Source organism: Fundulus heteroclitus, chromosome 1 (genome assembly GCF_011125445.2).
Source record: "Fundulus heteroclitus isolate FHET01 chromosome 1, MU-UCD_Fhet_4.1, whole genome shotgun sequence".
Lineage (NCBI taxonomy): Eukaryota > Metazoa > Chordata > Actinopteri > Cyprinodontiformes > Fundulidae > Fundulus > Fundulus heteroclitus.
In genome coordinates, this window is record NC_046361.1 from 39,883,286 (window position 1) to 39,907,971 (window position 24,686).

General features: G+C 42.4%; 1 protein-coding gene across 1 annotated transcript; it reads left to right on the forward strand.

Moving 5' to 3' along the window:
• Positions 1-1,267: 1,267 nt before the first annotated feature.
• On the forward strand, positions 1,268-5,836 carry LOC118563452 (ovocleidin-17-like). Its single transcript, XM_036138367.1, has 4 exons — positions 1,268-1,434; positions 1,579-1,932; positions 4,000-4,100; positions 4,920-5,836. Exons 1-4 carry the CDS (start codon positions 1,305-1,307, stop codon positions 5,031-5,033), a joined length of 699 nt encoding a protein of 232 aa, XP_035994260.1. The 5' UTR covers positions 1,268-1,304; the 3' UTR covers positions 5,034-5,836.
• Positions 5,837-24,686: the final 18,850 nt, after the last annotated feature.

The window sequence follows — 24,686 nt, forward strand, 5'->3', positions numbered from 1 at the left end:
TAACAGCTAGCGCTAGCTTAAAGGTCTGTTGTCCAGGCGGGTTATAACTTCTTTGATGTACGTGAGCTTTATGTTGCTCTCAAACATCCGTGTCATAGCACGGTTATGTGTTAATGCGCTGGGTTAAACCTTGCTGGTTGGAGTTACTAATTTACCCCATTCATCCTCATGTGCTTCATGTTATTCAGCCAGTTGTTGTTGTAGCTGTGCAATTTAATAAATCATGCCAGATTAAATGTCAGTTTATAGTCTTGGGTTGTGTGACATAAATGTCTAAATAAATGCGTATAGTCCGCTGTGACTTATATATGCGACTTATATGTTGTGGTCGCAACCTGGGACGTAAGTTTCTGTACCAACTTGGTACAGTAGTTTTGTTTACTTATTTGTTTTGAAAGCCCAGCCATGAATTCCCGCACAGGAAACTGTATCAGTAAAGTCCCCGTAAATGCACTGCAGCCACTCTGCTGTGATTCCCTCGTCCTTAGTGAGTAAGTGGAAATTTCATGCATTTTAGACCACCCTCAGACATATCAGCTCCCCTTTTTAGTAACCGTTGTGAAGTTAGTTTGAGGTTCAATATTGGATATTCATGCTCCCCAGCTTCGTGTGACTGCCTCCCTTTCAAGCCGATGCAGGGAGGGGGCTCTGCCTTCCTCCTCTAAAGTGGAGCAGTCAGACATGCTAGCGCAATTTACAGCCTGTGCATCAGTTGATGCAGGAGGGGAGGGGGAAGACTGTTTACTTGATAATGTGCTCTGACTGGAGAATATGAATGACGTAGAAAGACAACAGACAAAACTGAGACAGCAACAGGCAAGCCACTCAGAGAACGCTGATTTTTTAAATGATGCTTGTAAACTTTCTGCCTAAACCAGAAAAGGTTTAAAGCATAACCACCATAAAGCTGGTAAAATCAAGCAAACACTCAGTTATGTAGAAACACATCTGATAAACCTAAATGCTTTCTAAATGTCTGAAAAATCAGCATACTATTAGATATGCATGCTTATAACGCTTTCACAGAGATGTACAAACTCACAGTGAAACTGTCAGGTGACAGTCAGCCATGTTTTGATGACAGCTATGTTATATGTCCTACAAAAACTAAAATGCAGACTTTACAAGTCTTTATGGGAGCAGGTGATAATGTAAAGCAGCAGGAGGTTAAATATGATTAAACTAGTTCACTAGTAACTGTTAACTCTTTTCAACAGTTCTGGAATGGTTTGTACTACAATGGAGTCAGCTGGAACTGGTCATTGGTAGATAAAGATTTTTACCAATATGATGAGTCAAACTTCATGAACTGGGACTCTGGATATCCAGGCACTAACGAGAAGATGCCAGGATGTGTCTTGATGACCAGTTCTGGAAAGTGGCTCCTGCAATATTGTGGCTATTCCTATAAACCGGTCTGCTCCAATGTGACGGGTAAGTATTTGTTTACTTCTGTATTTCTGTTTCTATTTACTTTTTAGTTTTTGTGTAACTATCAGTAAACACAAAAATAAAAGATGCACAGAGCATAAACACTTACTTCCAAGTATAGTCCCATCTCTCTTTTACTGTTTTCAGGACAGCATGTTTCATTCGTCTTCATCAACATTCCAATGAACTGGAAGGAGGCTCAGAGTTACTGCAGAGAGCACCTTACAGACCTGGCCATTCCCAGAAACCTGTCAGAGAACGAGAAGATAAGGGCACTGATCCCTGCAGGTTACAGTTGGATTGGTCTTTACAGAGATACCTGGAAGTGGTCGGATGGAGACATGTATATTTGGAATCGTTGGTTATCAGGCGAACCTGATGAAGTGGGGGAGAAATGCACAGCTACAGTATTTGATAATCGCTATAGTTCTACTTCCAATTACAATGGTAACTGGGGAGCCTGGCCATGTGATTCAAGGAAACCGTTCATCTGCCATCATGGTAAGTTATTATTATGTATAATTTTGCAAACAAATGTAAATCATAACAGAAAAAAAAAATTAAAACTAAGAGTCCGGATGCATCAAGCTCAGGTAGAATATTCTTAAAATCTGTTAGAAGGTAGATTATCTTTACAGAGTCTTGGAAAGGTGATCTTGTGAGGTACTGCAGCCTCACCATTATGTTTTCAGTATGCTTGTAACAACCCATTAGTGGTGTTTTGGTGATTCATGGTTGTGGTGGAAGCACATCAAGGTCTTGATAGGAGCTTGGATATGCATGGTGGCTCCCTCAAGAGCCAGTGTGGCTGTTGATCAGGGAATTTAAAGTAGGGGGGTGAAAATATTTTTTTTATTTTAACAATGCATTTTCTCTGACTGGAAGTGTTCTAAATGTACTGGACATGCTTAGACAGACAACTAACTTGAATCTAATTTAAAAAAATGTGTGGAGGAATATCCACCTAAGAACAGTGACAACAAGAGAGCCTAAGTACTTAAAGAGTGGAGAATAACGTAGAACACATATAAGTCAATCAGGGGATTACATGAAGCAGCTAAGGTAGAATGGTAACAGGGAAACTGAGGGAAACTAATCAAGACCTTTGAGGAGAAGACCTGAACTTGTAGAGTGTTTTATGAAGTGTGACGGCCACAAAGTGCTTTACCCTACATTCACTTATTCAGACACACTCACACGTTTATAGTGATACGCTACATTGGCAGGCTGACAGAAGTGAGGCTGTCACCAGACCCTCTGACTACCATCAGCAGACAGTAAAGGATGATGTGTCTTGTCCAAGGACACAACAACTGAGATGGTCAGAGCAGGGAATCAAACAGAACTCCCAACTACTGTACCACTGTTACAGATAATAAACAGCAAGGGAAAAAGTCAAAACACAGAAATAAAAACAGAAACCAAAACATCACAGGATGGTATTTAAGGGTTGTCATGCTGTGATGCTAATGGAGATATTTCTATTGATTGCATTCTCTTAATTTTTTAAGAGATGTTTGTCTATTTCTATTTCTTAACTGAAATAAAACATAATCTAAAGGAAAGTCCAGGGGTAGTTAATTTAGAACGTATTCAATTATTTATGATTTATTTGTTTTAACTACATATTTGTATAATTTAGCTTCTTCACATTTATCCACCCCATTATATATATGGTTTTACCAAATAACCATAATTTTAAAAGTCTGATAAAGTTTCACTAACCTTTCATTCTTTTGAATGTGCTGTGAAAATACCTATGTATAAGCTTTTCTTAGTAAAATAAAATTTCCTTTACTTAAACCTGCTTCTGCAGCAGTGATCATGAAACCCTTTCCTACTATTAGTTCGAAATACAGCTGCATAATATATCAAATTGTAATCAAAATCTGATCTCAATTTAAAAAACAATGTTACAAAGGACTGCTTAAATCCAATATTTGATAATATATATTATAATTACAGTGCTCTGCATGTGTATTTTGGATGCTAAAAATCTATCTGTCCTGTTGGACGAACATTTACTGTGGTCTATGTCTACAAATGAACAATATTTCACTCATTTTACTGCGAAAGCACAAAGAATAAGGAGGGCGTTGTGATGTTGAAGAGCAACCAGAACACTAGAACATATTAAAAGATTTTATTGCATGCAGACACAAGTTAAATCAAGAAACAGGTAAGGATTTCTTTGTTTAGGCTCATCACACAATTGAAACTATGCTAGAAATAGAAAAATACGTTTAAAGGTGGATGGTCTTTTATGAGCACCTGAGCATTGGAGAGGTGGTCTTTATAGGCATTTTGGGCCCGTCATTATGTAATAATGTGAGTTGTCCCCTACATTTTAGAATAAAAGTTCCTTATTGGGGTTGTTTGTGGTAGCAGCATATTGGGGTAATGGAAGGAGCTAAGAAGCACGCCTAAATATTTTGAAACAATACATAACTATACATTTTCTTAATACGCTGCAGGCCTAGTCCGAAAGTAAAAATTTAAGGAGGTGACACTGATATCCATATGGGGGAAAGAGGGGCTAATAAAATGCTGTGAATGTTTGTGTTAAAGACCCTGTGCCTTCCACAAAGCAAGTGGTGAAAGTGAAGCTGGTGGGAAACTCAAATCTGGATCTGAATGACCCTGCTGTCCTGGAAAACCTGCTGAAGGAGGTAAATTACATAAGGAAATCACATCCATGTTCATTTAAATAAACCTAGAATGTTTAGACTTTGTAGATTAGATGACTGTTTTCTTAATTATTCCAAACTTTTAGTATTTGAACTGAAATATCTTGTAGTAGTTTGTAGTCCAGCTGTTTTTAATATTTGCTTTTAGTTCCCATTTTCCCATATTTTATTTTGTTTAAATTTTTCTACATTTTATTCCAACATGCTTTTATTCTTTGTATATATATATATTATGTTTTAATTGTGTAAAGCACTTTGCATTGTCTTTGTACTGAAATGTGCTATACAAATAAATATTCCTTACCTTGTCTTGCCTTTTGAATCTGGACGGACGTAGAAGTGGCTTGTTGAAATCTTCAAATTAGCTGTGTCCCGATACCGATAATGGTATTGGGCCTGATACTAACATCAGGTACTCGTACTTGTAAAAGCAACTAGATACTCTGAACAGTTTTTCTCCAGGGCTTGGCTACGCTGCAACTAAAAGGCTAGACACCACTCTATACCAGGTAGTGGTACTAATACACCAAAAGGTTGTTTTGCTGACCTTTCAGTCGTTTTAGGTGGTCAATGATATTGTTAAGTCCTTTGTGATCTATAAGTACCAAGTTATTAAGTAAAGTATCAGTACTTGGAATCGGGAAGATTCAAACTGGAGTACTCGTACTTGTACTCGGTCTGGAAAAACTGGTATCGGGACACCCCTATAGATCTTCTGGCACATCTAGCTGGTTTTAAACAAATCCAGTAGAATCAGTGGTTTGTGCTTTATACTCAGCATCAGCAAATTTTGTGTTCCAGCTCAAACAGAAGATGAAGGAGCAGGGCGTGGATACAGAAATCAAACTGAGCTGGAAGAAACAACAGGATGGAAACGTCTTCTACAAGGAGAAAAAGGAGGAGGACCAAAAGTGACTCAAAGACATTTTGATGAGAAGCTGTTTCGGTTATTTTTAGATTCTTTGAAGTCATATAAACACACGCTAAATGTAATGTCAAGGAAACAGCAAAATGTTTTGGTTTAGGGGTAAAAAATAGTTTTTCTTTTATTGCAGCTTAAGTCACGTTTTGACTTACAACAACACATTGTGGACAAAAAAAATGTCAAAGGTTTTTCTGTTGCATCCCAGCAAGCAGAAGTGAAAATATTACTCAAAGTAGATCTAGTGTGTTTTGCTTTGTACCTGAATTTTCAGTTGTTGTTTGATTTCTTTCTCAAGAATAAAGAATCTTTACTGTCACCATAGAGTTGTTTGAGACACAGGTTTAGGATGCACACAGAAATCATAACACACATTGCTGAGGGAAGGTGAAGCTGTGAGGTATGCAAAGTTATTCAAATTAACAGCTTTTTTTAGCACCCAGCTGTCTGTCTAGTGATTCTAAAGAAACTTTGAGGCCTGTCTTCTCTTTAATCTACTTTGCATAGTGTCAATATTCACATGGTCATATTCTTTTTTACAAATTTTACTTTATTTCCTGAAATTTGACATCATTGTAAAATACACTCTTTTACTGCTATACTCATGGTCTAATTGCAGCGTAGTTTTGACAACTTTCAGGTTGACGGGCTGTTGTGCTGAAATGTGCTGACGAGAACTTTCCTGGTATGAGTTGGTGGCTTGTTATGCTAATTTACCCCGTTCAACCTCCCAGTATGTTGTGTTATTCAGCTGGTCGTGGATGCAGCTGTGTAAGTAAATACATTTCAGATTAAATGTCAGATTTTAATTTTGAATTGTATGAAATAAACGTATAAATAAACACAATTTATAGTTTGGTATGACTTTTATTCCAGAGGGATTTATAATACAAAAATACAGAACATCTCTTTCTCTGTGTGTATCTCAAGTTGCTTTGAGAGGGACTGTGTTCTGTATCTGTGAGGAGAAAAAGGAGGGAAGCAAGGTCAGTTTTTTGTGTGCTGTCTGTAAATGTGGCAATAAGAATTATTGTCTTAATGCCAAAAACAGCCCAAAAGATTTTACTTTCACAAGTGAAGCCACACTGTTTCGCCATAGTGCTCTGCTTGAATTATATATGCAAGAAGCTTTATTAGATTTTATGCAGGAACTATTTCATCTTCAATGGACACTGAAATGGGAAGGTAGAAGAGGAAAAAAAGAAGAGAAACAGTTGAGACAAAATGCTAAAAGGGAGAAAAGGTGAAAGAAAAAGAGGAGAGAAAAAGGGAGAGAGCAATATAACATCCTCTGAGTCTGTTTCTGCGCCTGCAAAGAGAGATATAAAAAGAACAGCAAAACCAGCCGATAAAGTATTACAGGTAAAAACAACCAACACCTTGATACCATCAATGAAGAATATACAATATATAGTATTATTTAATATGAAACGTACAAAGTGACAGCTTAAAATAATATTAGGGATTTTCTCTATAGAGGTCACTCCCGAATCCAAGCACCTTTAGGTGTTTGTGAGAACACAGGTGTGCATGTAAGGATTTTCCATAAGAAAAATGCTCAATAATGGTTGTGAGGAGCCAAAAACCCGCCCCCCAGATTATCCCAGATGCCCGAAGGGACCCTCAGAGCAAAGGTAACCAAGAGGGGCCAACACAGAGAAAGTGTTCTCCCTTATCTAAGGGAAGAGCAGAAATGGGCCCCAAAAGCCACCACAGCAAAGCCCCTGGGAGCCGCAGGGACAAACCTATGGGCCCTGCGGTCTGCCAAGTACACCGTAGCGGATCCTGAGGCCCAGGGGCACATCATCCTTTTGCGGGGCCCCCGACATAGCCACAGGGGCCCAGGCCTGACAAAGCGAGCCGGCCACTGCATGGTAATCCAGCCCTGGACACCAAGGACCACCAACACACCAGCAGGCCAAGGAGCCAGCCAAAGGAGGGAAACAGGAAAGGAGGGATAGGATCCACACTTAATGGAGATCTGAGAGGGGGCAGTCCAACCCAACCTGAAAAACAGACAAACAGAAAATGGCGTACACTGTCACATTTAGACGTTGCCACCCTTGTGCCCCTGCGAACATGTGATAACTCCCACAAAAAATCATGATTTGACTTTGATGAACCCAGAACACAGCACACACACACACAGAGCTGGTTTCCTGAGTTTATTGAAGCAGAAGGAAGTGGACGATGAAAGCCAGAGTCATTTTACCAGACGGAGCCTGCAGGGGTACAGGAACTGGCAGACGGGAACAGACGGGAACAGGACAAGGAGATGAGCAGGAACAGGACAGGCATGTTGTTCAGGAGACTGCAGACGAACCAGTGACCATGGACAAACTGAGGTGAGTCTTTATAGTGGTGTGAGCAGGTGGAATGAGTCCAAGGTTGATTGCAGCCTGACAGGTGTTCCCAATCAGGGCTGCACTGGGGAAGGAGCAAGAAATTTTCAGAATGCAGCCTGAAGGCTGCATCATGACAACAAGTTCCTTAAAATGACCCTTAAAAGTGTGCACCTAAATTACATGTAACGTAATTTTGCACACCTGAAGTAAAGCGCAAGGCACCACGCCCACCGAAGCACCACTGGTTCTGTGTTGTTAAAAACAAAAGAGCATGAAACACAGCTACTTACTCTCCTAATGATTTTAATTGGGACATTTTTGTACGGGTAGAAGGACATTAAACGTAGTGATTCACGTTTTGAAGGCTGGCCGCTGATAAAAGCACCTGGGTCCGAGGGAAGGGAGGAAGGAGGAGCAGCAGAAACGCAGCACACGTAGTTAAAAAATGCAGAAAATAATAAAAACAAAACTTATAAACAGACTGACATTTTAGACTGCATCTGGTTAGAAGAATTATTTTCTGATCCAGCGTGCAGCCATGACTGGTTCTTAATGAAGGCTTAATCTGGGAGATGCTCTCCCCAGAAACAAGGTGTGAAAGAAGCTGAACCGCCTCCGCAGAAGGCAGGTTTAGACTGAGCTCTGGATGGACAGAGCTGTGAGTCCAGATGGGTTTTGTTATTTTTATGAAATTTGTGGCAGCTAGCCCTCTGAAATTCACTTACCAAACGGAAAATTTCCTCGCATTTGGCGTCTGGTGAGTGTTAATTTCGGACTCTGGCCGCAGTACACACACTCACACTCACCACACACATCCTATATCCCCACGACCAGGGAGCGGCATCCCGGAGAGGAATCTAGCCTCCAGACCTGAAAGGTGATCCCCAACATCAAGATGGGGGGGGGGGGGGCACCACAACCTGACTCGGGTCCTAATGCCCCACCCAGATACCACACCAGACGACCCACAGGCCCATTCACCCTGACATGGGGCCAACATAAACTGACCAGGCAAATCAATCAGAATCCATCCCACAACCCCTGAGGTTCTACCTCCATCACACCCTACCCTACATACCTGAGCCCCCCCTCATATTCCAGGTAAGAGCAAAAGCGGGAGCCCCAGCCTTTCCCCAGCACCCAGCGTCCACCCCCATTCAAGACCCAACCAGGTGGCCCACTCCTCCTCCAAGGCCCGGACTCGGGGTGGCAATTAGAGAACAGGGGTGTGAAAAAGACCCCACGCCTACCTGCCTGCTCAAATGTAATGTTATTGCATGTTGTGCTAGAGTTTTTTTTAAAAAACTGAGAGGACCAAAAAGGGGTTCCCTGGCACAGTCCACTCCCCCTCTAGAAGGTAGCAAGTGCAAGCGCGCCACGCCCCCCATCCCCCCCAAGGACTCTACCCAGTACCCTCACTGTCTAAATGCAAGTGGAGGTAGAGGAAGCCACCCTGGGTGAAACCTTAGACTTAGACAACTATATTTGTCATTTTGTATGCACAGAGTGCGTACAGAACGAAATTTTGTTGCATACAGCGACATAAATTACAGTATAAGGTGGAGCAGCGATTTAAAAGTAAACAATATAAATGTAAACAATGTAGGAGAAGTCCCAGTGTATAGGTGAGTATTTTTAAAACCATTTGTATGTACAGAATTGATTATGCAAATGGAATTCATGCAAACGGCAGCAGGGAGAACAGTCCATGGTGGGGGTGTAAGGGGTCCCTGATGATGTTACGGGCTCGGGACACGCAGCGCTGAGATGAAATGTCTCTTATAGAGGGAAGAGGAGCCCCGATGATCCCTTCCGATGAAACCTACACAATAACTCCCCAAATGTATTACCCCCACCCCCAATTAATGCCCTACATATATGTGTATTGTGAGAATGTTATAAATGAAAGTGTCTAAGTTGTATAATAAAATTTGAGTCATGGACGTCCAATCCTTGGACGTTCCAGCGGGGCTGGAAAATCCTCCCCTCTCGTCAGCGACGCCCCTACCCCCCAAAGTCCTACATGTGTGGCAGCATGATGGAGCAGACAGGGGGAGGTGTCTAGGGATGGGGAGGAATGACAGGGGAGCCAAATACTCTCACTGGAAGCCAGCTCCCCCCACTGACTAAAAATAGGCACTCAGTTCTCCGAAAACCTACCCGGAGAGAGAGGCTCCACTAGCTGCACCACCATAGTCCACTGGGCCAGAGTTAGGCTGTAAGGTCCGAGACCCAACCAAGATCAAAACCATCACCCCAAACCACCCACCCACCCTCCAGACCATCCGGGACAAAGAGTAAAAAAGTCTCATCACCCAGCCTGCTCGAACAATGCAGACCCCTGTTCCCCAGATCGACTCAGCATCGGGAGCCGCCATGAACCAGGACCGAGACAAGGAGCTGGACATGGAGCCCTCCAAAAATCCCCCATCCACCCCCCCCCCCTCCACGGAGGAAAGATAAATTAAATTAAAACCACCCAACACTAACAACTCCAACACCACACACTACGATATAACACCACACACTGCTCCTCCCATCCCCCAACTAGTGGCCACACACAGTTAAGTCCCTGCAGGAGTTCTTGGACATGGTTAATTTTTACAACCTGTTTCCTCCCTAGGGCATCACAACTTCTGCCTCCAGGCATTTGGTGGTTCATCCCCATCAGCACAAATTGCTTTGACAACTGATGTAACTCACATAGCAGCGGGGGCAGTGGTAGAGAAGTGTGTCTTCGGGGTTTGGCAACTGCTTGCCTTTTGCAGCAGTACATTGCAGGACAATGAGCTAAATTCTGTGTTGTTGATAGAGAGTTGCATGCTCTGTATCTGGCTACATCCCAGTTCAGATTTTTGCTGGGCCACTTATTTACTGCTTATTAGGAACACAAGCCCCTTATCTTTGCAATGTCCATAATTTCTGACTCTGACAACAATACCAACTTGCTGCCATTTCTGAATTTACAACTGACATTCAACATGTAGATGACAAGTCCAAATTGGTAGCAGAGTGTCTGTCATGTGCACTGATCTCCCCAATTTGTTGGCAATGATTTTTCTTCTATGGCTGTGGACTAGCGTAGTGATTCAGACATTCTCGCGCTACAGTCTGGGTCCACGGGCCTCCAGTTGGAGGAAAGACAGGTGTAGTAAGGTGGTCCCCTTCTACTCTGTGATGTTTCTACTGGCTGTCCCCGCCCTTCGGTTCCTGTTTTGTGGCATCACTGGGTTTTTGACTCTTTACATTGCCTTTCACTACCCGGTATCACAGTTTCCGTGAAACTGGTCAGTTTTAAGTTTGTTTGGACTGGACTACAAAAACAGTTAGGGAATGAGCTGCAGCATGCCAAAGTCTATAGGCACACTAAAGCACCCTTGGAACTGTTTTCCATTCTAAGTCAATGATTTGACCATGTGCACATAGATGTGGTGGGTTCTCTGTCTCCATTACAAGGTTTCACAGATCTCCTGTAAAGAGACAATCTGTATGGACAGGCTCAAAGGCGCGCATGTCCTGGCGGATGATCAGGTGATAACGGCTCAGACTCCTCCCAGAAGAAGACCTCCATTCATATATGTATTAATGGACCACTGTCCTCCCACCAGAGATCCTCACCTATCGGAGCACAACCCCTTTTCCACTCCTCCTTTTTGCTCTCTACCTCGCCCAAGGCACAGGATGTTTTGGGCATGTTCTACATTATCGAAGTTCAGCTGTTCTGGTTGTTTGCTAAAATCCAGTGCCCTGGACTAATTATTGACCCTACTGAGTGTTGGTGGGGTTGAAGAGCATGTAGCGGACCACTAGGTTGCTCCACTCACACCCAGATGATGGAATGTTTTGATTTAAGAAATATGTGTTTTGTTGGTGCTTATTATCACAGCTTAGCAGTACTCAGTTGAATTGGAGTCAAGGACACAAAGTGATCAAACCTAGCTCCTGTGTTGTAATTCTCACTCCTCCACAACTCATTAATACATGGCAGTATATCATGTTAAGCTGAAAAGAATCCAATTGTCACCTTTGGGTTACATATGTTGGTTCATGGCAAGAATAAACACAAACCTCTTTGATTTCTGTGTAAAAGAAATCTGTGTAAAAGAATCTGTGTAAAAGAACTCTTTGTGGGTTTCCACATTGTTAACTAAATCTTTATTGTCACAATTGAAAGAGCAGAAGTAGGGAGGGCAGGAACTAGAAGCAGTGGATGATGAAGCTAAGTCTGCACAGGTAAGTAGAAGCTACGACTTGCTGTGTAAAATATAGCTGTCTGGAAGGACAACAAGCGCAGTGACCAGTGGCTCAGCAATGACCCGGCTCTCCCTGACACCTTAAACAGATTCTTAGCTTTGACTCTCCAGGGAGCAGGAAACCTGAACATTCTCCTCGTCCTTGAAGAAGGTTAACACCAACAAGTCTGCAGGCCAAGACATGGTATCATCCTGGACACTTAAATTGTGTGCAGACCAGCTAGCAGGTGTCTTTCTGGACATCTTCAACCTCTCCCTGGAGCTTTCCACGGTCCCAATCCTCACCTTCCTCAATGACTATCATCCATTCACTCTCACCCCTGTCATCATGAAGGGCTTCCAGAGGATCCTCCTAAAGTACATCAATGATGCCATCCCTGCTGGCCTGGACAGCCTGCAGTTCTCCTACAGGGAGAATCGCTCCCCAGAGGATGCTGTCTCGTTAGCGGTCAGCTCTGACTCACCCCCAGCAGCCCAACACCATGTTAGGTCACGAACTTCAGCTCAGCATTCAACACCATGCTACCAGACATGCTGGTTCTGAAGCTCCACAACATGGACTGTCCATACGTCTCTGCTCCTGGATCAGAGACTTTCTAACCAACAGACCCCAGGTGGTGAGGATAGGGAACATCTGCTCCACTGATCCTCAACACAGGAACTCAACAGGGCTGTGTCCTCAGCCCAACTCTCTTCACCCAGGACTGTACTGCTGTCCACCCCATAAAAACAGTGGTAAAGTTTGTGGATGACACCACTGTAATGGGTCTGATCTCCACCAATGAATGAGTCCCACTACACTGATGAGGTCAGCAATCTCACACAGTGGAGCTCCAGGAACACCAGTCAGACCAAGGAAGTAATAATAGACTACAGTAGGTCCAGGAGGACTGAACAGGCTCCTCTCTAAATACAAGGGGAGGTGGTAGAGCAGGTGGACAGCATTAGGTTCCTGGGCATTCACATCTCTAACCTCTCTTGGACTGCGAACACGTCCCACATGGTGAAGAAGAAGCAGAAATGGCTCTTTTTTTCTCAGCAAACTGAAAAGGACTTCACAACAAGGTGCTAAAGAACTTTACATTGCTACCATAGAAAGTATTTTATGGATCAGCACAACTGTGTGACATGGGAGCTCCATGGTACAGGAGAGAATGAAAGTAGCACGGGTGGTGAGAACAGCGCTGGGGATTATGGGATGCCGTCTGCAGGATCTAGACTCTTAATTTATGCAGAATGGGTCAAAAAAGGCCCAGACACATCTCCAAACATCCCACCCACCCAGGTGATCACTCCCTGATGGGAGACTGTAGTCCAACACTTCTAAATCACCCCACTGTTACTAGCCCCTCATAAGTTACAATTACGTTAATGTAACTGCCTGCTGCACACTATCATGTCAGAATATCTAAATGCACATTGCTGTGAACAAAGCCTCAAATCATCATTGTTTAATAAGCACCTTATTACATAAGTATTTGTTATCTGTGACTTTCCTGAATGCTAAAAATAAATGTAACCCTGGTTTATTGCCTGTTTGTCAGTTTATATGACTATGACTGATTATGTTTGCTGTAAACAGGAGTGGTCAAAGAGAATTTTTTTCTTGATTCTTGTAGGAGTTAGCCCGAGGAGAAGGCCATGTGTCAGGACAGAGATCAGGCAGCAGGACTGACAGTCAGCAACAACCTACAAAGCAAGAAATGGAGTTTTGATTTATTTATTTGTATTTTCAGACATTATTTGACTCCTGCATAATTGAGATTCTTAAAGGAAGCAGGAATATCTCCCACTATTTTTCTTTATTTTGATTGTTTTTGCACATTCAATTGAAATGCGGATTTGTTTAGTGTTATGTCACTTCTATGTTCATGTTAATAAATTATATTTTGTGGCTGATAACCTTGTCACCTCTTCACTCCCATTCCAAATCATGAAGTAAGTAAGTGATAATTAGCTTATATTAATGTTTTTTTGTTTTTTGTTTACCAAAATCTAATGTTCAGTGTTTTCATTTGGCACTTTATTCATCTGGATTCTTACCTTTTAGATGTCGGAGGGTAATGTTGTCAACACAACCAGAGTTTGGCAGCTAACACTTTAAATTCTTTTAATTTAAAGAACTAAAGTTGGTGTGGTAGGGGTGTAAATCACCAGCTTTATCACAATATGTTTTTATATAGATTTGTTCAGATGACAAGTGTGTTATGATTTCTTATTGATGCGATCGATCTGCGGATCTAAAACGAATATTTACATTGATTAAATCACCACAAACCCAAATATGATTTTACCATTTTATTTCTAAGCCGCATTTAGATCTTAATATTTTTTCTAATTCAATAATAATTATAATAAATCCCCTGTGTACCTCAGTCTCATTCTTTGTGAAATTCAAAATAAAGCTCCACACATCTTTCGGTACAAACCCGAAACAATCTAACTTAAAGAAACAGTAAGTGTGCAACAGCACTTAGCAATAAAGTCTAATACGGATCATTACAATACATTTTTATTTATTGATTAAATTTACAGTTTTTGATTTTAATCTTTACAAAGGAAGTATTTATTTACACATCTTTATGGAGTGGGGAAAAAAACAGTCAGACCGCCATCACATTTTCCATCTCGCCAGTTGCCACCCCCTAGTGGCAGCTGGCGCACCCCCAAGGGTGCGTGCACCACACTTTGGGAATCCCTGACCGACATGATTGGTTAGAATGCAAAAGGAAGGAAAATTGTTATTCTATTTCTATCGATGATAGAAAATATCATCGATATACGTCTATCGATCGATATCAATATCGTTATTGAATTATCCAGCCCTAACACTGATGGAGCGAAGTACAATATAACACAGCTGCTTTAATTTGAGAACATACAGTAAGCGTGTGTGTAAAGATGCAAAACATGTCATGTAGGTTTTACATGAATTGTGCTCAGTGATGGATGGTAAGGTGTCACCTCCAGTCCTTACCAGGGATTAGAAAAGACCATGGAAAGCAGCAGCCCCACACAACAAAGAGACCAGGGAGCCACTCACAGGGACGTTATTCATCTATCCAGTGGGCAGCAGAGCAGAGTCTGGATCAGAGGCCCCCCAGGAACCAAGGGCGACAGCTTCAACTCCACCAGGCCCCGGTCACCCAACTGTAAGTGAGGTGCTTACTAAAGGGCCCTTGCCTCTTTTCCATAAAAAGCTCATCCTCACAGTAGCATATAAATATAATGTTTTGCAGTTACAACAGAGAATGTGAAGCACTTTGAAAATAATGTAATTTGTAAAACTCGGTCTTAAAAACAACAGCTAACCAGAAAAATGTACGTTCAACTTTTGCATATACTTTAAAATTTGTCTCAAAAACTTTATGATTGAGAAATTTTTCAAAGTTCCTATTTTGAAACTTGTTCTTTGTGTGCAATTATAGGAACAAATTTCTCTACATAAAAGGCACAGAGGTGCTCCAACAAACTCCAAATTGCACATGAATCGCAACAGGCATTGAGCTTTAGTTTACTTCATCTCTTCGGTCGACAGGTTTAACAGAAACAGGCCACTGAAGAAACGTTTATCATGTTTACTAAGAATTTAAATGACCACATTTGAAATAGACAAAATAATTGTCTCAAACAATAAACTCAAATATCAAATCAGCAAAATATCACAAACAAACTCTAAACTGAAAAGCCCTCATTTTGTCTCAATCCCATGGGTTATGACAAAAAGGCAAAGAACTCATATTTTTACACAGTTACAAATATTTTCTTCAAAGAAAATAAAACTGTCGAGTGAAGAAAGTCTAATCCGTCAAAGCCCAGTGACAGAGTGACAACGTTGAATGTAAATGTTGAGTGTTAAATTAAGAAAAGCAACAAAGAGCAAATCAATCTGACCCTGGAGACAAGCCCATTCCCCCTTTGCTGCACAGCAACTAAGCCTTTATAAACAGCATGATGGTCTAACTCAGGTGTTCTTAATCAGTTTGCCTTCCTGCAACAGCTCAGACTTTTAACCAGCAGGGTCTTCACACCTGTCCACAATAGTGTAGTGGTCTTGAAGCTTAACTACCAGACATTTGCTGTGAAAGTGTTAATCATTTGGTACAATTTTTCTTATCTTAGTATGCTTCTAGGTAAAACAGAGCTGGGCTTGTACAATACCTGACATTACCAATGTAAATCTAACTGTTTTGAATCCATTTGACTTGCCAGGAAAAGAGGATGTCATATGTCAGAAATGCAAATTATTTGTTTTGCATCAGCTAAACATGCACCTTCACAAACTGATGGATCAGGGCATAAACCTACCAGGATGGAAATTTTTTTCAACTTCCAAATCTATATCCTGATAAAGGCAGATAGCAGGAAATCTGTTGAGATAAAAATTTTCTGACAGCATAGTATTAATTTCCACTGTTATGCTCGTGACACTCAGCTATATTTATCCATAAATCCCAACAACTCTATTCAATTACTTTGACTACACATGTCTTGTGGACATCAAAACCTCAATGACTTTAAATCTCCTGCTTTTAAATTCTAACAAGACGGAAGTTTTATTCCATGGAACAGAGTTCCTCAGAAAATAAACTTCTTAATCACTTAATCTGGATGGCATTAACTGGACCTCTGGTAATAAAGTGAAAAATCTTGGTGTTATTTTTGACCAAGACATGTCATTTAAATCCCATATTAAACAGGTTTCCAGAGTTTCCTTTTTTCACCTCAGGAATATCGCCAAAATTAGAGACATTCTGTCCAGGAGTGATGCTGAAAAACTAGTCCATGCATTTGTTACTTCAAGGCTGGACTATTGTAATTCTTTACTATCAGGAAGTCCACAAAATGCAGTTCAAAGTCTTCAGCTGATCCAAAATGCTGCAGCAAGAGTTCTGATGAAAATCAACAAGCGGGATCATATTTCTCCTATTTTAACGTCCCTTCACTGGCTTCCTGTTAAATCAAGAATAGAATTTAAAATTCTTCTTCTAAGGTATAAAGTCCTTAATAATCAAGCTCCATCATATATCAGAGCTCTGATTACCCCGTATGTTCCTAACAGAGCACTTCGCTCTCAGACTGCAGGTCTGCTGGTGGTTCCTAGAGTCTCTAAAAGTAAAACATTTAGGTTAAACTTTTTTATACACTACAGTTTGTCTCAAATATGTTTTTCTTGATTGATATGTTTGTCAAATGTCCAATTTTGAAACTTGTTCTTTGTTTGCAATTATAGGAACAAAGAACTGATATTTTTATTCAGTTACAAACATGTTTTTAAGGAAAATAGAGTTGAGAGAACAAAGTCAAATCAGTCAAGTCAATGTAACTGGGTTTCAACGTTGACTGTAAATGTTGAGTGTTAAATTACACAAAACAACGGAGAGCAAATTAATCTGACCCTGGAGGACAATCATTGCAAAGCGGGGGAGACAGCAAAGCCCGTTCCCCCTTTGCTGCACAGCAAGCAGGCCTTTAAATACGATATAAAAGGTCCAACTCAAGTGTTTGCTGTTAAAGTGTTGATCATTTGGTACAATTTTTCTTATCTTGTCATGCTTCTAGGTAAAACAGACCTGGGCTTGTACAATACCTGACATTGCTTATGTAAATCCAGCAGTTTTGAATCCATTTGACTTGCCAGGAAAGCAGGAAGTCATTTGTCAGAAATGCAAATTATTTGTTTTGCATTAGCTAAACATGCACCTTCACAAACTGACGGATCAGGGCCATAAACCTACCAAGATGGAAATTTTTTTCTGTGCATCATCATCATGCTTCATCATGTAACCTCTTGCTAACTGTTACTGAAAGGATTCCTTGGGGAAAAAGGCTTTTGCCTACCGCACACCCACAACATGGAGCTCTCTGCAAAATGTCTTGCAGCTTGACAGCTTGATCTTGATTTTAAAGATAGATTGATAGTCGCAGGGAGGACTTTTTTAAATTGTGTTTCTTTTTTTTTTTTTTTTTTTCTTTTTTTTCCCCAGTGTCCTGTCTAGCACTATGGCAATAGGAATTGATATCTCAATGCCAGATGGAGCTCGACAGATTTTGCTTTTACAAGTGGAGCAAACAGCTTTCGCCATAGTGCTCCACTTGATTTATGCTTGTAAATAGCTTTATTATAATTCCTGCAAGGAGAATTTCAAATTATATGGACATGACAATGGGAGAGTAAAGGAAGAACAAAAAGTGAAAGAAAAGAAAAAAAAAGAGTAGAGGTGAAAGAAAGAGGAGATAAAAGGAAGAGAATGATAAAATGTCCTCTGTCTGCTCCGTCACCTGGAAAGAGACACAAAAAGAACAGCACAACCAACAGACATAAAGCAACAGATACACTCGAGTAACACCTAGATGCCATTGCTAAATCATATATATTATTATGTAAGCTGACATGTGTAATGTGATATTTGAAAAAAGAAAGTGACACAACATAAATAAATAAATAAATAAATAAATAAATTATAAGATTACTGTATATAAGTGAACACTTAATACCTGGGACCCAGCACCTGTGGGAGAAGTGAAAGTGCACTAGTTTAGGTGAAGATTATCCAGAAATAGCTTGATAGTGATTGTGGAGAACCAAAGACCCACCTTCCCCGAGCACAGAGGCAGGCGTCAGGGGACCCGTAGTCCCGGACTCCCGAAGGGGTCCCTAAAGCAGGTCGCCCAGGAGGGGCCGACACAGGATATCTGCAACCCCCCCCCCCCCCAAGAAAGGAGCAGAGACGACCCCGAGGAAATCCCCCAGCCACCGCAATGCCGACGCCCTCAAGAGCCGCGGAGACGAGCCCGTGGGCTCCGCCGGCAGCCAGCCCCGCTGAAGTAGTCCCGGCCATGGGCCCTGAGGGCCAGAGGCCCCAGGGGCGCCCCCGCCCCCGCGACGAGGGCCCCGGCCGCCCCCCGGGGGGCCAGGCCCCGCGAAGAGGCCGCCAGGAGCGGGCCGGCGCACGCCCGGGAACCCGCCCCAAACCCGAAGCCAACTAATGCGCCAGGGGGCCAAGGCGCCCGCCAACGAAGTGGAGGAGGGCAGGACGTGGGGGGATGGGCTCCGCACCTATCGGAGACTTGAGATGTTCTTGGGAGAGGGAGCGGACCACACCCATACCTGAAAAAAAAAAAAAACTCATTCACCCCATCCCTCCCTTGTGCCCCACTCGCCACACACAGAAAAAAAAAAAAGACGCTGTACACACATTCCCACATAACACTCACATCCAACACTGACCAAAAGGGGGGGGGTCACCCCAAATCGACTATACGATTGCTTGTGCCCGACCCCCGGCCCCCGACCAGACGCCCCCCGGACCGGGCCCCCCCAAGAGGGCGGGCCAACACGACCCGCACGAGCCACCCGGCCAGAGCCCCCCCCTCCCCCTAAATACCTAATAAACCCACTCCCTCCCCCCACCTTACCCTTGCCATCCCTGCCCCCCGTCCCCTGGGGGGAGCGGAGGCATCAGCCCCAGACCTGGTAGGCCGCTGACTGCACACCGCAGCCCCCCGCCAAGACCCCGGACACAGTGGCCCGCACCTCCTCCAGGCCCCAGACTCCTTGCCTCCATCGGAGAACGGGGGTGTGCAGAAGACCCCGACCCTCCCTACGCCTGCTCAAATGTTGTGTTGTTGCATGTTGTTCTCAAGTGCGTTTAAAAACTGGGAGCGCCGAAGGGGATGCACGGCACAGCCCACCCCCCTTTCGGAAGGTAGCTGTTGCCAGCGCACCCCCTCCGTGTGTCTGCCCAGAACCCTCAATGTCTAAGTGGGAGAGGAGGTGAAGGGAGCCGTCCGAGGTGAGGCCCACACAACATAAGCCCCCTCCCAGACGTCTTCCCCCCACCCCCCCCCCTACCATGGCCTATATGAGTGTGTGATGTGAAAAATGTTTGAAGTGAAAGTGTCTAAGATGCAAAATAAAATTGGGGAGAGGGGCGTCACCAGAAAGTGGCAACCTCCAGTAACGCCCCCTCCCTCATGACCTACATGTGTGGCGGCGTGATGGAGAAGGCAGAGGGAGGAGTCCGGGGATGGGGAGCAAATGACTGGGAAGCCAACCCAGGGAGCCAGCTCCCCTACTGACTCCAATAGGCACCCCCGCTTCCCGAAAGCCCCACCTAGAGAAGGGGGCCTCGCCAGCGGCACCACCGTAGCCCGGGGGCCAGGGAGAGGCCGCAGGGCCCGCCAGCCAACCACCCACCAGGACCAACACCTAAGCCCCCCCCAGCCCACCCACCAAGCCTACTTAAACTAAATAAATAAATAAATACATAAATAAATAAATAATAATAATAATAATAATAATAATAATAATAATAATAATAATAATAATAATAGGGGGGGACCCTGGCCAGCCGGCCCGCACGAGCCACCCCAACCCCACCCCCCAGGTGAAACCCGCACCGGAAGACGACACGGACCAGGACCGGGACAGGGGGCCGGACACAAGCCCACCAGAACGTCAACCCCCCCCAACCCCCCCCCCCCCCCACCCGTGGATTTAATCCCTCCCCAACATTAACGTTCAAACAACTCACCATACATTCGACAGTAGACATCCAGGCTGGGTAGATCCCTACTCCCCCTCCTTTCCCCCTCCCCCCACTGGCAGAGTGCCCTTCCAATAAAGGAGAAGAGCATCTGCCCAGAGGTGTTAATGACCATGCCCCCCTACCAGCCCAACGGGCCCCGAGGCCCCCCAGCGCACCAGAGGCCCCGTGCAGGGGCGGACACCCGGGCGCGCGCCGGCCCACACCAAAAGCGCCACACCCCCCGGAACCGGAACCCCCGAGGCCCCGCCGGGGCCCGCGCCCGAGGGCGGCGCGCCCCAGGGACCCCAGACCCCCAGACCCACCCCAGACCCACCCAGCGGCAGCACAGCTACCAGGTCAGTAACCCACGTCCGTCAACACGCAGCTCCCAAAGAGCGCCGCAAGCGGCTGCTGTAGGCCACCCGTAGGCCTCCCAAACTCCTCCCAGATGGGGGCAACAGACCCCGGAGCCGGATCCACCAGGCGCCCTACTCCAAGTGCCCCCAGGGCCCCAGGAACCCCTCCATCCAGCCACTGCGCCCTGCAGGAAGCAACCCACCGCCCCCTATTCCACTAAGTGATGGTGTTGATCAGAGGAGCCCAAAAAGACCAATCAGATGTGGAAGCAGATGCTGTCTCTAGATTAATATGATCCAACAAAAGATCTCTATACTGATTGATACTGAGATTTTGTTTACTTTTCCAATTCATGAGGATAGTTTTCTTTGCGATGCATAAAGCAGTAAAAACCATGTAAACTATTTCTTTTTTCAGAGGACTTTCCTCAAAATTACCGAGCAGGCAAACTGATGGGGATGGTGTAATCTTACAGCTCAAGCACCTTGAAAAGTCCTTACATATCTGTGTCCAGAACCTCTGGACTGGTGTGCATAACCATAACGCATGAAAGTAATTATCAGGATGATTGCCTATGCAGTGTGGGCAGATATTAGATTGTGCCAGACCCATCTTGAATAATCTTTGTCCTGTGTAATGTACTCTGTGAAGGATTTTGTATTGTATTAGTTGTAAGTTGGTGTTTCTAGTCAATTTGAAAGTTCTTAGACATGTCTGAGCCCAGAAATTTTGTTCAAAGGTGCCTGATAAATCTTTTTCCCACTTCATTATAGGAAGAGATATCGAATCATCTATTTTAGTCAGTGTCCTGTATGATTTAGACAGTAGTTTGGGGGGGGTTAAATCTAAGAACTCTATTATATTAGTTGGGACTTGTAAACCACCATTAATATGCTTATATTTATTTTTAATTATAGATTTAAGTTGTTCATATTCCAAGAATTTATTTTTACTAATGCCATATTGCATATTTAGTTTTGCAAAATTGATGAACTCGGTTCCGTCAAGTAGATGTTCCAGATATTTAATACCTTTATTCTTCCAGTATGTAAAGTTTATCATTTTATTATTTTGTAGGATATCAGGGTTATTCCAGATAGGTGTACGACTGCATGGGATAAGGGATGACTTTGTCATTTTGAGGAACTCCCACCATGCTGTCAGAGTAGAACTAATGTTGATATATTTGAAGCATGTATGCCGTTTTATATTTGAGCTTATAAACGGCAGATCTGAAATCATGATATTATTGCACATTTCCTGTTCTATATCTAACCAAGGCTCATCTAAAAGACTATTTTTTATCCATTTAGAGATGTATTGTAGCCTATTTGCTAAGTAATAGTTATGGAAGTTAGGCAGATCTAATCCTCCCCTGTCTTTAGTCTTCTGTATTGTCTTTAAGCTAATACGTGGGGGTTTATCTTTCCAAAGAAATCTAGAAATGGCAGAGTCTAGAGATTTAAACCAGTCAGATGATGGTTTATTGGGGACCATTGAAAATAAATAATTAATTCTAGGTAGGACCATCATTTTTATTGAAGCTACCCTACCCATAAGTGTGATTGAAAGCGATTTCCATCTTTCAAGGTCCTCTTCTATCCTGTTTAAAAGTGGGGCATGGTTAAGTTTAAGTAAATCTGTTAATTTATTCGACACAGTAATACCTAAATATTTAATATTTCCTGATTGCATTTGTAAATTTAGGGAGTTTTCGAGAGAGCAATTAATTGACAGTACCGTAGATTTAGACCAGTTTAACGAGTAATCTGATACTTTGGAGAAAGATTCTAGTATTCTAATTACTTGTAAAAGAGAATTATTTGAATGCTGGAGATAAAGTAATACATCATCCGCGTACAGACTAATCTTGTGCTCTATTTTCATGCATTTTATACCTTTTACAGCTTTTGTTTGTCTGATTGTTGCTGCTAGAGGTTCTATAAAGATGGCAAAAAGTGATGGAGAAAGAGGGCATCCTTGCCTGGTGCCCCTCTGTAGACAAAAACTGGAAGATATTTGATTATTTGTCCTGACACAGGCTGTTGGAGAATTGTATAGAATTTTTAACCAGTTTATGAATAAATCGCCAAAACCGAATTTATGAAGAGTAGCGAATAAAAATTTCCAATTTACTCTATCAAATGCTTTTTCTGCGTCTAAAGACAATATATTGGTTTTAATGTTTTTACTGTAGGAATAATCAATTAAATTAAGTAATCGGCGTGTATTTGTGGATGACTGCCTTCCTCTGATGAAACCAGTTTGATCTGGATGTATTATGAGAGGAGTTACTTTGTCTAATCTTTTTGCTAAAGCTTTACAGATTATCTTAATATCCACATTAATTAAGGATATGGGACGATAACTAGTGGGCAACACAGGATCTTTGTCTGGCTTGAGCAGAAGGCTGATGGTGGCAGAGTTCATATTAGCTGGAAATCTACCTTTTTCCTGTATTTCCTGCAACATTCTGTGGAACGTTGGGGCTAGAATATTCCAGAACTCTTTATAAAACTCAGTGGGGAATCCATCTGGATCTGGAGCCTTTTTATTAGGCATGCTTTTAAGAGCTTCCTGGGTTTCAGCTGTTGTCAGCGGGGAATCCAGTGTCATTCTTTGGTTATCTGATAATTTAGGAAGTGTAATTTTATCCAGAAATTGCTTAATATCCTTCTCTGATGGATTTATCTGTTGTGTGTATAAAGATTTGTAGAAATCGCGGAAGGTATTATTTATACACTCTGGTTCACTTACTGTATTACCAGTTGAATCTGTAACTGCAAATATAGTAGTTTTCTCCTTATTTATTTTAAGCTGATTAGCTAGAAAGCTTCCTGACTTATTGCCATGTTCAAAATTTTCTATTCGGAGCCTTTGTATTAGAAATCTATTTTGCTTTTCAATATAGTGGTTTAGTTCTAATTTTACTTCACGGATTTTACCTAACTTCCCTTCTTCTTGAGATAAATCTAGTAACTTAAGTTTTTCTTCTAATTCCTGAATCTTTTTGTTTTCTTTTTTCTTTTTATGAGATGAGAAAGAAATTATTTTACCTCTCATCACTGCTTTTCCAGCTTCCCACAATATCGATGCCGATGTACCTGGTTGATCATTGTATTCTAAGTATGAAGCCCACTGTTCTTTAATGAATTTTATAAATTCTTCATCTTTAAGCAGTGATGTATTAAATCTCCAGCTTTTGTTTTGTGTGGTTATTTTTTTATTAATCAAGGTGAGAGTAACAGGAGCGTGATCACTGATAGCAATAGGATGAATTACCGTCTCTGAAACGACCGACAGCAGTGAGCTACTTATAAGAAAGTAGTCCAGACGAGAGTACGAATGGTGAACATTTGAGAAAAAAGTGTATTCTTTACTAATAGGATGAAGAGAACGCCATGCATCGCAAAGACCAAAATCACTCATGTATTGTTTGACTACATTTACTGACTGCCAACTACGCTGAGTCCCTGTTTTATTCAACCTGTCTATATCGTTATTTAAACCAAAGTTGAAGTCACCTCCTATAATTAGTGAACAATCCCCGTGTTTTGAAAGTGCAAGGAAGAATTGGTGGAAAAAAGAGGGGTCATCAACATTTGGACCATATATACTGACAATACATAGCTTCTGGTTATGGATAGCTATTTTAATTATTATGTATCTACCTTCAGGATCTATAGTTTTATCTAATATTTTAAAACTAACGCTTTTGTGGATTAAGATTGCTACACCTCTCTGTCTAGAGTTATAGCAGGCCGCAAACACATTAGGGAACTCAGGTGAATTAAGCTCACTTGCATTTGTAGCTGATTTGTGGGTTTCTTGCAATAATACAACATCTGCCTTTAATCTAGTAAGCTGGTTAATGATCTTCATTGTTTTCTCTCTGGTGCCAGCCCCATGCACATTCCATGTCACAAACTTTACATTCGCCATAGATGTGAGTGAGAAGTTAGAAGGTGCATGCCCTTGATAAAATAGTCATACATAGACCCAGGTAGCATCATATGATGTGCTTGCGATTGACTGATGTTCAGGAAAGAAGCAGACAGATAAGATAGAAATACACAAAAAAATAAAAAAGTGCAAAGAGTAAGAGAGTGTGTAAAGGGATAAACCATAGCCCGTGCCTTCTGTACCCAACCGTGAACACC

Bases quoted from the DNA above. Each gene is read 5' to 3' on its own strand.
- LOC118563452 (XM_036138367.1), top strand. From the start codon at position 1,305: ATGAACTGGGACTCTGGATATCCAGGCACTAACGAGAAGATGCCAGGA. The intron at 1,435-1,578 runs GTAAGTATTTGT...TACTGTTTTCAG, and splicing joins GGTCTGCTCCAATGTGACGG to GACAGCATGTTTCATTCGTC. The intron at 4,101-4,919 runs GTAAATTACATA...TTTGTGTTCCAG, and splicing joins TGGAAAACCTGCTGAAGGAG to CTCAAACAGAAGATGAAGGA.